The 14940-nt window shown below is 52.5% G+C and overlaps 1 protein-coding gene across 16 annotated transcripts in view; it reads right to left on the bottom strand.

The window, feature by feature from the left end:
• Positions 1 to 14940, bottom strand: part of RPTOR (regulatory associated protein of MTOR complex 1) — a 315148-nt gene that overhangs the window by 34867 nt on the left and 265341 nt on the right. For all 16 annotated transcript variants that reach the window (XR_014078516.1, XM_081575767.1, XM_081575768.1 and 13 more), the window contains 4 exons: positions 12543 to 12660; positions 11529 to 11669; positions 11083 to 11241; positions 5234 to 5352 (listed from right to left, as the gene is read on the bottom strand). Coding sequence is in view for 15 of the 16 variants with exons in the window: in XM_081575767.1 (XP_081431893.1) it covers positions 5234 to 5352; positions 11083 to 11241; positions 11529 to 11669; positions 12543 to 12660 (537 nt within the window). In the remaining variant the exon portion in view is untranslated. The remainder of the gene's footprint in view (positions 1 to 5233; positions 5353 to 11082; positions 11242 to 11528; positions 11670 to 12542; positions 12661 to 14940) is intronic.

The following is a 14940-nucleotide window of genomic DNA, read 5'->3' as shown; positions in this document are numbered from 1 at the left end:
CCCCAACAGAGCCTGAGAGCCAAATGATCCCTTAAGAGGTCTAAAAGGAGAAAAGAAATTTAAGCTAAGAAACTAAGTGCCTCCTCAAAATTTCCAGGAAATCAGTGGGAGGTGATGGAGAAAGACTTTGGATTGAAATGCAGACTTTAGCAGAATCCACGACCTTTCAAAGGCTCCCCAAGCCCAGAGGATCTGCTGTTGCCTGAGCTGCAGCCCACGGAGCTGTCTCTCCAGGGACACCCATCCTGAAGGCTCCCATCCAAGGAAGCTTCAAAGGAAAGAAGGTGTGGGCTGGGGGTGACTGACTCAGCCTCCCCACTCTTTCTTGGGGTGGAGGCGGCACAACCCTGGCTTGTTCTCTCTTTGCCTTGAGGGCAAAGAAGACAGCCATGCTTCTTCAATGCATTTCACACTGATGGCTGCCGCACACAGCTCTAGTTTTGCATCTGTTCTAGAAATCCTGAGAGGTGGGTGTGCCACTGGCTGGGGAAGCCCTGTGACTGGTGATTGATTGTAGGGTTTCAGGCTTAGATGACGCTTGTTCGCCTAAAGTTTCTTATTTGTGCAGCAAACATTCATTGCTGCAGAGCTGCAGCAGTAAGCCTGAGTGGGCAGTGGTCACGCAGACCCACCTGTCTGTGGGCTTGGTGTGGACAGGGGCTGCTCAGGGAGCAGGTGTGGGAGATACCCTCCAGGGAGGCCCCTTTCTGGGCTGGTCGCAGCTGCCGTTTCACAGAGAGCATACAGAAAAAGCTAACACAGAAACACTGGTGTGCCTGCTGGGTGTCAGGCTTGGGCTGTTACAAAGGAGGATGGAGCGTGGGTCTGCGAGACCTCAGGACCCTGCTGGGAGCATCACTGACTGCGAGCACACTTGCCCATGGGTCTCAGGGTGTTGAGATGCCATGTCATTTTCCCCTCCATGATGCTGCACTGGAGTCACTGGACCAGCAGATGGGCTTGATGAAGGCCCGAGGCAAGTGCTGAGTCCAGAAGAGGAAGAGCAGTGGTGGGAGGTCATGGTCACAGCTACAGGCCAACTCTTCAGAGGGCAGCAAACATCTTGTTAACAGTCAGATTCTAGCTCAGATGTATCCTCTCAGCCCAATGCAAACAGAAACAATTTGCAGGGACACACACGTGCACACGTCACCCCCACCTGTGCTCCCTGCCCCCCTGCAGTTAATGGGGGCAGTCTCCATCATGGGAGCCTGGGGCCGCAGTAAGACGCCCCCTTTGTCTCCAGCTCTGAGCACTTTCTTACTCTGCAGATCTTCTCCCAGAAATACGTTGCCTCACAAGAACTCGGAAAAGTCTAATTCAGGGCAAACACCCTACAGAGACAAGGGTGATGAGGACAGGAGTTTCCCAACTGGATCCTGACACAGTTAGGCTTTAGGACACCAATGGAGGCTTTTGGCTGCTCTCTCTTGGGGGAGGGAGTATTTCAGAGAAGGCCCTGTTAACTGCACACCAAGGATCTGGATTCGTGCGTGAGGAAGTGACTCCCCAAAGGATGGTTCACAGTTAATTCTGGGCTAACTCGAGGCAGAGGACCTGGATGCCAGAGCACTGAGAATGGACATCTATGAAACACACGACTCTATTTATCTAGAAAGCAATTTTTCTGTAAACCAAACTTCCTAGATAAATAATGTAAACTTTCTTTTTGGACTCTAAGTCCCAGGTAGAATTCACTTCAAGCAACGGTGGTGACTGTGATGAATTGGCTGGTAGTTGGCAGAGCCCCACTCTTGGGGGCCTGGGCTCCCTCAATCCTCGGCCTCGCAGGAGGAGAACCAGCATCAGCGAGGTCAGGACTGGGCATGGCGGGGAGGCTTCATTTTCACAGATGCCCACTTGAGGCCCACTATGCCTTTTGCCGGGACTGCCTTTCTTTCCTCTATTTTCTTTCTCAAAACTGTACTTCCTCCCTCTCTTGGGCACAGACCCTAACATGCTGTAACAACCATGTACTTTAGAAAAGTTTAATTTTGAATCAATCTTATTATTAGTTGAAAAAGGAGATGATTGGACTATTTCTCAGTTTTGTATTACAGAACGAAAAAATTTAATTCAGGTGCCTCTGTGGCTAGTCATGCAGTAGGATGATGAAGAAAGTGGGCGAGGGGCTCACTGGGGTCAAGGGGAGTTCCGTGTGGAATAAACCACCCAGTGGTCCCGAGAGGGCCAACAGTAATTCCCAGCACTTTCGCATGAGGCTGGCAGTGCCCATAGGAAGGAAGTGCAGCGAACACTGTGGACCTGGGAGTCTGCTTCCAGAGAGAGCCACACATGTGACCACAGGCAGGGGATAATCCTAGGATTTGCTCCTGCAATATCCTCACTGCTCCTTCAAGGAAGAAGATGAGCTTGGTTGCTACAGCAGTTTAAAACTGGGTACATGACAAGGCTGTGTTATTACTACTTGTGATGCTACCAGGAGCTGAAATAGCAGCCACAGGCAAGAAAAGGAAAAGACAGCCGGGAAAAGACAGAACTTCACCAGTGAAGAAAAATGTTGGTGAAGGAATCGAACACCACACAAATATGGTGTCAGCAGGAGGCCAGGTGCTGCAGGAGGTTGGGCTAAATGGGAGGCCAACCCCAGTGAGGTGGCAGCAAACGGGACGGCTTGATAACCAGTTTAGAAAAAATAACGGACCAGGAGTGAAGCTGCGAGTAACATTACGAGCCATGTGCACTCAGGTAGCTGGCAGCCTGTGGACAACCTCTGGATAGCGATTAGGGTTGGATGAGGATGGAGACACAGCAAGTAAACTGTGACAACGGACGACAGTTCCCTGTACTCTTCCTGCAACTTGTCTGTAAGCCTAAAATTTAATCAAAAAGTTATAAAAATCTTCAAAAATGCTATAATGAATGACTTCTTTATGGCATTCATTATTGCTGCATCCTATCATTCTATTCATGAAAGACTGTGCTGTGCGTTGTGCTAAGTCACTTCAGTCACATCTGACCCTTTGCGACCCTATGGACTGTAGCCTGCCAGGCTCCTCTTTCCATGGGATTCTCCAGACAAGAATACTGGAGTGGGTTGCCAGGCCCAGCTGGGAAAAAAGAAACAGCTGTTTTCGGACACTGGGTACTGCAGGCTTGTGGTCTCTCAGGGAAGGGAACTCATTGCCTAGCTCCTGGCCTGCAGGCAGTTCCCGCAGACCTGGTTGTGGTGGGGGAAGGGTACGAAGATAGCTCGGCAGGGCGGCAAGCAGAGGGGACAGAAAGGAGCAGCATGGAAGCTGAGGTGGATGGAATCTGCAGGGCAGAGAGGAGAGGGCTTCCAGGGTCTATAGGGTAGGCTCCTTGAATCTGTAATTACTTTTTGCTTGAGGGTGGGGTGAAAACCCGTAAGGGTGGGGAAAGAACCACTGAAAAGTCAAATAATTCCCAGAGCTCACAAGAAGAACTGGGAGAGTTTCCAGTCCTGCTTTATTGACTATATCAAAGCCTTTGACTGTGTGGATCACAATAAACTGTGGAAAATTCTGAAAGAGATGGGAATACCAGACCATCTGACCTGTCTCTTGAGAAACCTGTATGCGGGTCAGGAAGCAACAGTTAGAACTGGACATGGAACATAGACTGGTTCCAAATAGGAAAAGGAGTACGTCAAGGCTGTATATTGTCACCCTGCTTATTTAACTTATATGCAGAATACATCATGAGAAACGCTGGGCTGGAAGAAACACAAGCTGGAATCAAGATTGCCGGGCGAAATATCAATAACCTCAGATATGCGGATGACACCACCCTTATGGCAGAAAGTGAAGAAGAACTAAAGAGCCTCTTGATGAAGGTGAAAGAAGAGAGTGAAAAAGTTGGCTTAAAGCTCAACGTTCAGAAAACGAAGATCATGGCATCTGGTCCCATCACTTCACGGCAAATAGATGGGGAAACAGTGGAAACAGTGTCAGACTTTAGTTTTTTGGGCTCCAAAATCACTGCTGATGGTGATTGCAGCCATGAAATTAAAAGACGCTTACTCCTTGGAAGGAAGGTTATGCCCAACCTAGATAGCATATTTAAAAGCAGAGACATTACTTTGCCAACAAAAGTCCGTCTAGTCAAGGCTATGGTTTTTCCAGTGGTCATGTATGATGTGAGAGTTGGACGGTGAAGAAAGCTGAGCGCCACAGAATTGATGCTTTTGAACTGTGGTGTTGGAGAAGACTCTTGAGAGTCCCTTGGACTGCAAGGAGATCCAATTAATCCATCCTAAAAGAGAGCAATCCTGGGTGTTCATTGGAAGGTCTGATGTTGAAGCTGAAACTCCAATACTTTGGCCACCTCATGCGAAGTGTTGACTCATTGGAAAAGACCCTAATGCTGGGTAGGATTGGGGGCGGGAGGAGAAGGGGACGACAGAGGATGAGATGGTTGGATGGCATCACCGACTCGATGGTCATGGGTTTGGGTAGACTCCGGGAGTTGGTGATGGACAGAGAGGCCTGGCGTGCTGCAATTCATGGGGTCGCAGAGAGTCGGACACGACTGAGCGACTGAACTGAACTGAACTGAAAGGAGAAAGAACTAAAATCAATGACTGAAGCTTCCATCGTAAGAAACTAGAATCAGAAGAGAAAATTGAACAGAGTAAGCAGAAGAAATGAAGCAATAAAGCTAAAAGCTGGTATCAATACAATGGAGAATGAAAAACAACAGAGAAACACAGCTGACCCTCAGACAGCATGGATTTGAACTGCACAGGTCCACTTAAACACATGTGTTTTTCAATAAACACCCACCGTGGTAGTATATAATCCAAGGATACAGAGATGTGGATAAGAAAGGCTGACTTTGACTGCAGGGGGTCAGGGTTGGTGCTCCTAACCCCTGTGTTTGTTCAGGAGTCAACTGTACTAATGAAACCAAAAGCTGGTTCTTGGAAGAGTTTCCTTTCGTTAGAATGGTCATGAATAAGGGAAGTCGTACGATACCGGTGCTGGGAATGGAAGAGAGGACGTCGCTACAGGTCACACAGACATCCCCACCTAATCTCCTGCTGCCCTGATGTGGGTAAGCAGAAGCAGTGACACATGCCCCAACACAAGCTACACGCACATGGAGTTTGTGAACCTCTGGATTCAAAATGCTTGTTCAAAGTTTCTAAACCATGGTGAAGACCTGAACGTGCCTGGAGTTCTCTGCATGAATATTCATAACTGAAAACCAGGGTCTTGAGAGCTTCATGAAGAGCACCCTTCACACGTACCTTGTAGGCAATGCTGTTGAGCACTTTCATAGCCAAGTCAGAAACATCTGGATAGGGGTCCGCAGCCAGATGCAGCAAGACTCTCCAAATTTGAGTGTAAACACTATTGAATGAAACTCCTGGGAAAGAGAAACAGGAGCTGTTTTAATAACAAGGAGCTGCCACTGTGTGCTTGGGTGGGGGAGGGGGGTGGCGCTTCTGGGATAGCTCTCTCTTCTGATGACCTAACCATGCATTGGGGGTGGACACTTAAAAGAGCTGGGATTATGGGAAGTTCTGGTTTTGTTATCTGCTAAGGAGCCCAAGATTTAGGAATTCCAGGTAGTGAACAGGCTTGATCACACAGTTTCACCTCTGGCGGCTAGATCTTTCTGAAAGAAAAAGTTAGAAAGGGGCAGGACTTCCTTGCAGGCCTGGATGAGGAAGACAGCCACATACCACCGCATCCTTTTTATTTGGGGGAAGCTGGACAATTGGTTTGTTGAAAAGAAAGTGCTTATTCAACGACAGGGAGTAAAAGAGGATTTCAAACAAGCTGTGATCACATGTCATCTGACCGGCCAGCCCCTAGTTAGAAAGTCCCTCTAGTTATGAAGAATTTAAATACAAGAAGGGCCACTGGAGGACAGCATTTCTTGATGGACACCATTGTTCAAAGGGAATGAGTTTTACACGACATTCAAATCACAGAAGAGTGACTGGAAAAGAAGGTTCAGAGTAAAGGTCAATTTCTCTTGTGTGCCCCATGTCCATGCTTATGGACAAGTCCTGGCTTGCTGCGCCCGACACCTCGTTCGTAACGGGAGGCGGCATGGCCCCGGCCCCTTTCCATTGGGACTGTGGTTCCTGTTTCCAGCATGATGGAGCTGGAGGAGGCTGATCTCTCACTCGTGTGTGCATGCGGCCTTGCTCCTCAGGTGACTACTACAGACAAAACACCTTTCAGGGAGTATTTACAAAAACTCCCATCACCTTATCCTTCCACCCTCGTTGTGGGAAAAGGTGCCGACAGCTGCCACGGCCTCTGAATGATTCTGTAGGAGCAGAGCTGCCTGCATAGGCTGACCTCCGACAGGCTGGGCCTGGGAGGCCTCTCCCACTACTCAGGCCATAGGACTTCACATTTGCTCTTTGCACGGTCCCGATTCACAACACCAGGGGGAATGAGGTGGAGCTTATTCATGGACGTGGCTCACTCAGTCAGGAGAAGTGGTCCACGGATGGGACGTTCCTACAAAGACCCCTCCTGCTCACCACAGCGACTGGACAAACCTCCCTCCTGTTGTTTCTGAGCTCAGACTGACCAGGGCAGCAGCCTCCCCATGTGACAGAGAGTGTGACGGGCACAGTAAATGTCTGCTTGACTACAGATGACAGACATGTGGCAACAGGGAGAATGGGGAAGGGAGGGAACAGTGGGGGCCAAGGGGCCCATGAGAGCCTTAATCAAGGTGCCTCTGGCATGAACATGTAGGAGTACACGGTGGCACTGTGCACTGAGAAAGGGGTACCATTCACTTTATAAAATCTGTTTTTATTACTACTGTTGGCTCTCTTGCAGAAGATTTCGACTTTGATATCACTCTGTTTTTGATTCAATTTGTTGTTGTTCAGTTGCTAAGTCATGTCCAACTTTTTGCGACCCCATGGACTGCAGCACTTCAGGCTCCCCATCCTTCACCATCTCCCGGAGTTTGCTCAGATTCATGTCCAATGGGAATAACAAAAAAATCTAATTTTCGTCACTGTCTTTGACCACAGTGAGTAGTATATGATTTACTAGTGAAAACAGAACAGGAGCTTGGAATTGCCACCCCCCGTCACTGCTCTCCTGGCGCTGACCACCCCCTCTCAGCCTCTGTTTTGTGAACTGTCCTGGTTTTACACCTGCTGTCCCAAAAGGGAAAGTTCCGAGTTTGTGTGGCACAGAGCTTGGACCCCCCCGAGTGTAGCCCCTCAGGGGATGGGGGACTGGGGTGGGTGCTGCTGCACTGAGCGAGCTCAGACAGGGCGCCGTGTCTGGTGCTCACCATGAGTGCTGAGAGCCTATTTTCATGTCTAGACTAAAAGTAATAAAAGATCATAACTAATGGTTTTAGGATTTATTTCTCAGAGCAATGGCCACAACTTTCTAAATGGCATTGGGTGTAGAAAAATTTGCTCAGAGCTTTGTGGCCAACTCTGGATCCCAGAGTCCCTGGGGGCAGGCAGGGCAGCTTGGAGAAAGCAGGTGGAGCCTCTTGGAGGCAGGAGCTGTCACTTGTGATCTGTTGCCTGGGTCTTAGGGGTCATGGACCCTGATGTTCTATCACAGGACTGGGCCAAGCACCTCCCTGGGAATCAGCCCCCAGGTCTGGGGCTTCTGCGTTTCCCCTCTTCATAACCCTGACTCTGAGCCCCTCTGGGAGGATCCTGCCCACCTCCTCCCTTGCTTACTAGACAGAGCCCTGGGTAGACCAGGCAATGCATCTATACAACCCTTTCAGAAGGCTCTCCCAACCCCATCTCACAGTGAGACACAAGCACCAGGCCTTCCCTTCCCCACTCTGGACATCGGAATGGGGTGAGGCTGAGAGAGGGAGAGAGGGAGGGAGGTAGAGAGGGACAGGAGGGCAACGGGTGGACAGGTGAGGTAGAGCAGGGCAGGTGATGGAGGAGAGGCTGCCCGCCACACAGGAGAGCAAGAAATAGCAGCTTTACCAAATCTGTTGATTAAGACAGCAATGTCATGGCCTGATGTGATGCTGCGGGTTAAGTGTGTAACATGAAGGCACTTGATGGGTCAGGGACCTCCTTAGACGCCACAGAAAGTCAAGATGGAGAGGAATGGGCGACACTGCTGTGTGGAGAGGGGTTGCGGGAGGGGAGTAAAGGCATAGGTGCCCAGGCCCCACTTAGGGGCCAGCGGCTGGTCTGGGAGGTGTGTGCAGGGGGTGGGGCTATGGTGAAGGCCAGGCAGCTCTCAGCAGGAAGGCCTTGAGTGCTGGCCACAGCTTGGACTTTATAGGAAATGAGTTTCTGTGATCGTGTCAGCTGGATGGTGGTCTGTGCAGAGCTGATGTTGGGGGGGTGGGGGGTCTGCTCTGCACAGGTGGTGGGGAGCGAGAAGCCAATGCCCAGTCCTGAGGTGGGGGGCCCAGAAATGGAAAGAACTGACTGGGGACACACGTGGAGGTCGGGCCAAATGGCTGAGTGGGTGAGAAACATACAGAGGGAGACATCAAAGAAGATTTCAGAAGGTGGTGACACAGAGCCAGGTCCCAGTACAGACTCACAGACGTTGGGCAGACATGCTCAGGCGTGTGGAGACACATGCGATCAGCCTTTGCTGTGGTGGGGGGACAGCACTTCCCTCGGCAGGTGAGACCTCGAGCGCTCTAGAGACAGTGGGGGGAAGGGGGAGCCTGGGAGGGGCTAGTTTTCTGGCAGAAGATGGGAATAAATGGATGTCCTAGGTTGCCATGGTTTTGAAAACCTCTTTTCCAATATTCAGTCAAAGAGGCTAAAGAGATTGTTCTTTGGTTGAAAGAAAAAAATTGGCTTTAAACAGGCAAATGCTACCAGTAATGGGATTCTGTGTAGCTTATGAATTTTAAACACTTATGTAAGCACCACACTTCCAGGTGGACGCAAGCTCTGGCCCACAGTCACTTCGTCTCCTTAGCGCTCCTTCCAGCTCCAGCTTATTGTGAAACTTGCCCACCGACGTTTTCAAAGATCTGAACCATATACAGATAAAATTCAGTTTTCTCCAGCAAAAAATGTTCAGGAACCAGGTTTTGTGCGGAGGAAGGAACCAGTGACAGGGCTCTCAAGTCCCTGGAGGACATGGAATGTGGCTGGGATGGGAGGAGTGGGCTGTGCCCTCCGAGCTCATGTGGCCTCAAATGAAACACCAACGCTTCACCCCTTACACCCCCAAGCTAGCACCAAGGACAAAAGGATCCCCCTTTCCAGGCTGTACTGCAGTGGGTAGGGTGGTGGTAGCAACTAGCTCTGGACCCTACAGTCATCTAGACTCTTACGGGCCCCAGGGAGATGCATCTTGTGGAATTAGTCCTGAGGGCTTTCTAGGGCCAGCAGAGAACCAATCTCGTGGCTTTTGATGGCAAACACATTTGGACTACCCTGCCCCTTCAGATCCTGACACTGGTGAGTCAGAAACATGGAACACTGTGATGTGATGCCAAGAGGCAGAGGGAGTATCATGGAAACAAGCAAACCACCAAGAACTGAACATTAATGAAAACAATACCAACCAAATAGGAGGGTAATTAATACTGCAAGTGACTGCAGAAGTGGGAGCAGGGGAGGCCAATGAACACGTGAGCTCAACCTCATTGTTATCGAGGGACACGCAAATCAACACCACGAGGAGTTTGTTTGCTCCCATCAGATGGGGAAGCCTGACTGGACCAGGTGTGGGGGGCGCACAGGAGATTGTCCTCCTTGGAACAGAGCCCTCTGCGGTCAATCTCCTTCTGCGTGGAGCCAGACCCCACGTGTGTCACACTGCAGGGCGTCTGCTGCAGCCCACGCCTGTGCACGTTTTGGGTACTTACTGTATACCTGGCATGGGATGTGGGGTTGGGGCTACGGCAGGTGACAAAGTTCCTTCACTTGTGGCTCTGACATCCCTGGTCAGAGACAGAACCAGGCAGAATAAACGGGAACATACATCGTAAGTCTGCTGGGGAAAAGTTCTCAGGAGGAAAGCAGAGAGACGGAGAGAGATGCAGAGTAACTGCAGAAGGCGATTCTGGGTTGGGGTCGGGGGAGCCTGGAAGGCTTCTTTTAAGATGACACTGGACCAAGACTATGACTGGACTGAGGAGCAGCTCATGAGGTAGCTGGAGGCAAAGCTCTCTAGCCAAGGGGAGGAGCCCAGGGGCCAAATCTTGAGTCTGCTTTTTAAAAAAAGGAGGAGAGAAGGAAAAGTCAGAGCAAGGTCACTGTCTACCAACAGGAGAACGGACAAGTGAATTGCAGCAGATCATGAAAGGGAGCAAACAAGACTCAGGTGAGCAGCGTGGACACACAGCTGTCAGAGCAGAGTGAGGACAGGGGATGTGCGGCATTATTAACATGACGTTTAAACCCCGGGAAAGGGTAAGAGTTCATGGGAACCTTGCACAGGGAATGGGGAGGGGCTCTGGGTTTTTTAACTTCGTCGATAATTCCTTTCCTTAAGTTGAGAACAAAATATACATGTGGGGGTGTGACACATTGGTCCAAGTCTTTATGGTTGGTTATGCAGTGTATGTGGTAACTTCCCATTTCTCAGTGAGTGTGGCAGCAGAACCAGGGGGTCCCCACTCAAGGTAGAACACAAGACCACTCTGAGCCTTCGCTCCAATGTCAATGCCCAGGCAGTCAAGTAGGAAACTGCTTGACTGACTGAAGGTGAAAGCGCAGAGGGGGATCCTTGGTTGGTGGCGGGGAGGGTCTGGCCAGGGAACTTGAGTAGGGAAGGGCTGTCTGTGCCCTTGGAGCAGGGCTCTGACCTTGGACCTCATACATGCCTTCTCTGGGGGGCCCTGGGTGCCATCAGAGGCCACACCACCTATTAGATGCTGGGAGCACCCCCTGCTCTGGCCACGACACCCCAAATGTCTCCAGAGGGCAGAACCATCCTGCTCTGCAGCCCTGGGAGTCCTGCGGCCTGCCCAAGGACAAGGCTGGCTCCCCAGATGGCCTGGGTCAGACCAGCGTCCAAGGGCGAGGGTCCTGCCGCCACAGCAAGACGCTCCTCACTTCCTGCTCCCACTGAGTGTGTGCCAGCACTGCCCACCTGGGCGGGAACCCGTGGGTGCCCAGGGGACCAGTGGAGAAGGGGAGGTGGGACTCACCAATGAGGGAGTTGAGGGAGGAGTAGGAGCTGACGCGGCGCATCTTGTCGATGGTCTCGAAGGACAGGATGTACTCCTCGTTCTCGGGGCTGCCCAGGGTGCTGCTGGCGCTGCTACTGGTGCTCAGGTTCCCGGGGGAGAAGGCCACCGAGCCGCCGGCTGGCAGGGCACCGCCATGAGAGGGGGCAGTTAGCACCCAGCCACTCTGTCTCCTGGCTTGCAGAAGAGGCTGGGCTGCCGGGTACAGGGCTGGGGGAGGGTGCTGGGGGCTTAGGACTGGGCATGCCCAGTGGGGCTGCAGGACAATCACTGGCCACCCCTGGTGCTGAACCAGGACTTCTGCTCACGTCCAGGTAGTCAGGAAGGGGCGGGGGCCCATCTAACCAAAGGTTCCAGAAGATGACTCATGACCACCCAACTTGAGCACCCAGCCTCTGGACTCTTACTTTCTTCTGTCAGGCTCAGGTTTTGTAAAGACTTGTTTAAGTTTCTAGCCGTGGTGACGGCGCGGATGTTCCCGTAGGAGCTCACGGAGCGCAGTCTGGGGGTGCAGGGGCTGTCCCGCACGGGGGTCAGACTCCCACCCTCTGGGAGGAGAGAAGGAGTGAGAAGAGTGAATGGAGGGCTCAGGCCAGAGACAGCTAGACAGCAGGTGACAGTGGCTTCTACCAGGATGATGTGACTCTACAGCAGGGCCCTTCAGCTCAACAGGGTCTCTGCCACATGTGTGTTGGGGTCAGCTGGACAAGGTCATGACCACAGTGAGGGGAGCAGGAGCAGGTGACCATGAGCCATGCTTGGCATTTTGGGAGAGTTCAACTACAGAGGTCCACACACAGTGGTCTCCCCAAGACTCCCACCAGGCGCTCTGGGACCTGCCTGTGGCTGCTGCCCCCAAACCAAAACAGAGCCAGAGTTGGGGCGGTGCTGGGACAGCCGTCTGCTGGCTCGGCCTCCCCTGCACTGCCCCTCACCAGGGCATGCCGGCTGTTCCCTTCCCTGATGTACTAAACGCAGCAATGGTCACACGGCTGATCACAAGGCCTCTTTTCTGCAGAGATGGCTGTGCTCTGGGGGAGGGGGCAGCCCAAGATGAAGAAATATAAATTCAGTAAATGTGAGATGAGGAGCTGCCTAATGCGACACTGACATGAGACCTGTGATGGGAAGAAAGTGTGTCCTCCAGTCCCTACGGCAGCACCTCCTACCCTTTGAGATTTCTGTGACTTGATTTCCAAAAAGGGTAAAAAGGAAAGAAACCAGGGGGTCAAGGAGGCCCTCTTTCTTGCCCTTTCTATTCTTCTGAGAAGAAAAGAACTGCAGATATCTGTGTGGCCAGGACTTGACACGTGGGCTCAGGATCCAGCAGCATGAGGGGTCTGCTGACAGTTCAGATCGGGACCCCTGGGCCAGTGAGTTGCACGGGCTCCACCTCAGCAGCGTACCTGCGGTGGTCCTACCTGTGGTGGCTGGAGAGGGCAGCGGGTAGTTCTTCTCCTCTTCCATGAACTGCAGGGCCACGGTGCAGAAATTACTTTCATACTGAACGACAAGGTGACTCAGAGCCACCACCAGCTCCTGCCGGGAGAAGAGACAGCGACACTGACTTGGGGCGGGGAGAGAACTCATCAGTGAGACGTGCATGCTGGCACTGAGCGCTTGAGCCACCAAGGAGAAAAGGCGGGGGTGGGGTGGGGGTCGGACGGCTCTCGGTGCTGAGACGGGGGCTGGCCCTTCAACACAGCACCCTTGAGTGTCCAGTGTGGGCAGAAACCTCTCGACAAGCAGTGAGGTGAAGATGAGGGCCTCTGAGGGATGCCCTGGACACCTGGAGGAGAGATCACTGAAAGCTGGATGTGAGTGGCAGGACTAGGGGGGCCTGGTAGGGAAACAGGGGGAGGACACCCCAGAGTGGGACAGGGAAGAGCCCTCAGGGCCTCCTATGGTCAACACCACGGAGAGCTCCGGGCATTAAAGCAGGACGCACTGGGCAGTACAGCACGTTCCTTTACTAAATGTAAAGTCTCCAAAGATAAACTGGTTTCCAGTCCCCAAAAGGCAACAGAAAAGTTCTACATGACTTCAGGCCCAGATGCCTCAGTCCAAGGGGAAGAACACACTTGACCTCTTTTGGGACCTGAGTATCTGGAGATCCTAAAAATCATGGGAAATAAAACTGGATGCAGGTTTGTACCACTTTTCCCATCACTATTCAAATGGTTCCCACAACTTTATTTTACTTTTTAAAAAAGTACTTAGCAGAAGGCCAAAGTCTGAGAGCCCCTTATTGTTCTGTGAATCCCCCAGATGCCCAGGGCCAGGAGAGCTGTGCTGAGGTGTCGACAAGCTAGGGCAGACCCCACTTCTCTCCTGAGAGGCTCTCTCCCACTTCACCCTTACATACTCCTTGGCCTCCCCGGCGTGTGTGTGGGTTTTACTCCCAAACCCACCCCTCTGATCCTGTCTCTGAGACCCAGGCTGGTCCTTCCAACTGCTGATCAGGCATGCCCACCAAGCACTCTAAAACCCCAACTTGACCTGCCCAGGGCCTGCCACCCACCCCTTTCCATTCAGCCCCTGCCAGGGAAGCTTGGCTTGTGCCCTCTGGTGGCTTCAGTGAGACCCTTGAAGCATCCTGACCCATCTCTCTCTCTGCCGATCCTGCCACCCAACCCGCCTGTCCCTGAGTCTAACAGTGCTGGGTAAACAGGCTGTCGAGGAGTTGCCCACCGGCCTCTCCCAGTGAAGAAGCAGCCTGCATGCGTGCCTGCTCAGTCATGTCTGACTCTTTGCGACCCCATGGACTGTAGCCCACCAGGCTCCCTTGTCCATGGAATTTTCCAGGGAAGAATACAGGCTGAGTTGCCATTTCCTACTTCAGGAAGAAGTGTGAACTGTCTTCAAAAAGCACAGGTTTTCTTTTCACTCTGAAGTGGTGAAAACTGGACCGGAAGCAGATTCCTAGGTCTCGGACCGTTTGATCTGGGGAAAGCTGTGAGGGCTGGTCAAACTCCTCCTGCTGGGTGGTGGCTGTGGGCTCTGGCCCTCAGAGGTCTTCAGGCAGGTCTGGCCAGAGCGAGGTTGGGTGGAAGGCTTGAGTTATTCTCAGACCTCGGAAGCATACCAGCACGGTGACCTGAGCCCCTCCAGCCAGCAGTCTCATCCTGTTTCCCGGCAGAGCGGTCCCGCCACCTCCATACTCCAGCCCCCTGCTCACACTGGGAGCAAGCAGGCCTCCTGCTCCGTGCCTTGGCACCCGCTGTCCGCTCAGCCTGGAGAGGCCTCCACCTCCACCAGGGATCCCTGCTCTCTACCTTCACTCCCGACCTTCTTGCGGGGCAGGTCACCACCTGCCACATCACACCCTGCGCCATCTCCAAGTGCAAGTTCTGGAGGTCTGGTGACCTAGGGCCTGGCCCACACGCGGCGCTTAACAAGCATCTGCTGACGGAGTGAAGCCTCTTCCCTTCGGACACAGCATAATCTTTAACAAACGATTTGTTTGGGTGACTTGCCATTAGGATTCAGGGACATCACGCCTGGCCACACACATGGCCCGAGGGGAGTGAGCTAACGCTCCTCCTGTGGTGGCCCGGAAGGCTGGACCACACGTCTTCCCGGGTGGTCCCCCAGAGCTGCCCCTGCTCCATGTTTCCAACAATTACTGGCTGAGATTTGTTTTCGGCCCACGGCCACCAAGTATCAAGCTCAGCTCCCAGGAGGACAGGGCGGCGCTGCGGGAAAGGGAGCCCGTCTGCTCTGTCCAGATGGCCTCTGGGCTCGCCTGCGGGAGAAGGCACTCCAGTCCGGGTGGCTCGGCTGTCCTGTCGCCTCCACCAGAGATGTCCTGAGCATCAA

This window comes from Giraffa tippelskirchi, chromosome 3 (genome assembly GCF_054371585.1).
Source record: "Giraffa tippelskirchi isolate mGirTip1 chromosome 3, T2T-mGirTip1v1.2.pri, whole genome shotgun sequence".
NCBI lineage: Eukaryota > Metazoa > Chordata > Mammalia > Artiodactyla > Giraffidae > Giraffa > Giraffa tippelskirchi.
This window is presented reverse-complemented; position numbering and strand designations above follow the sequence as displayed.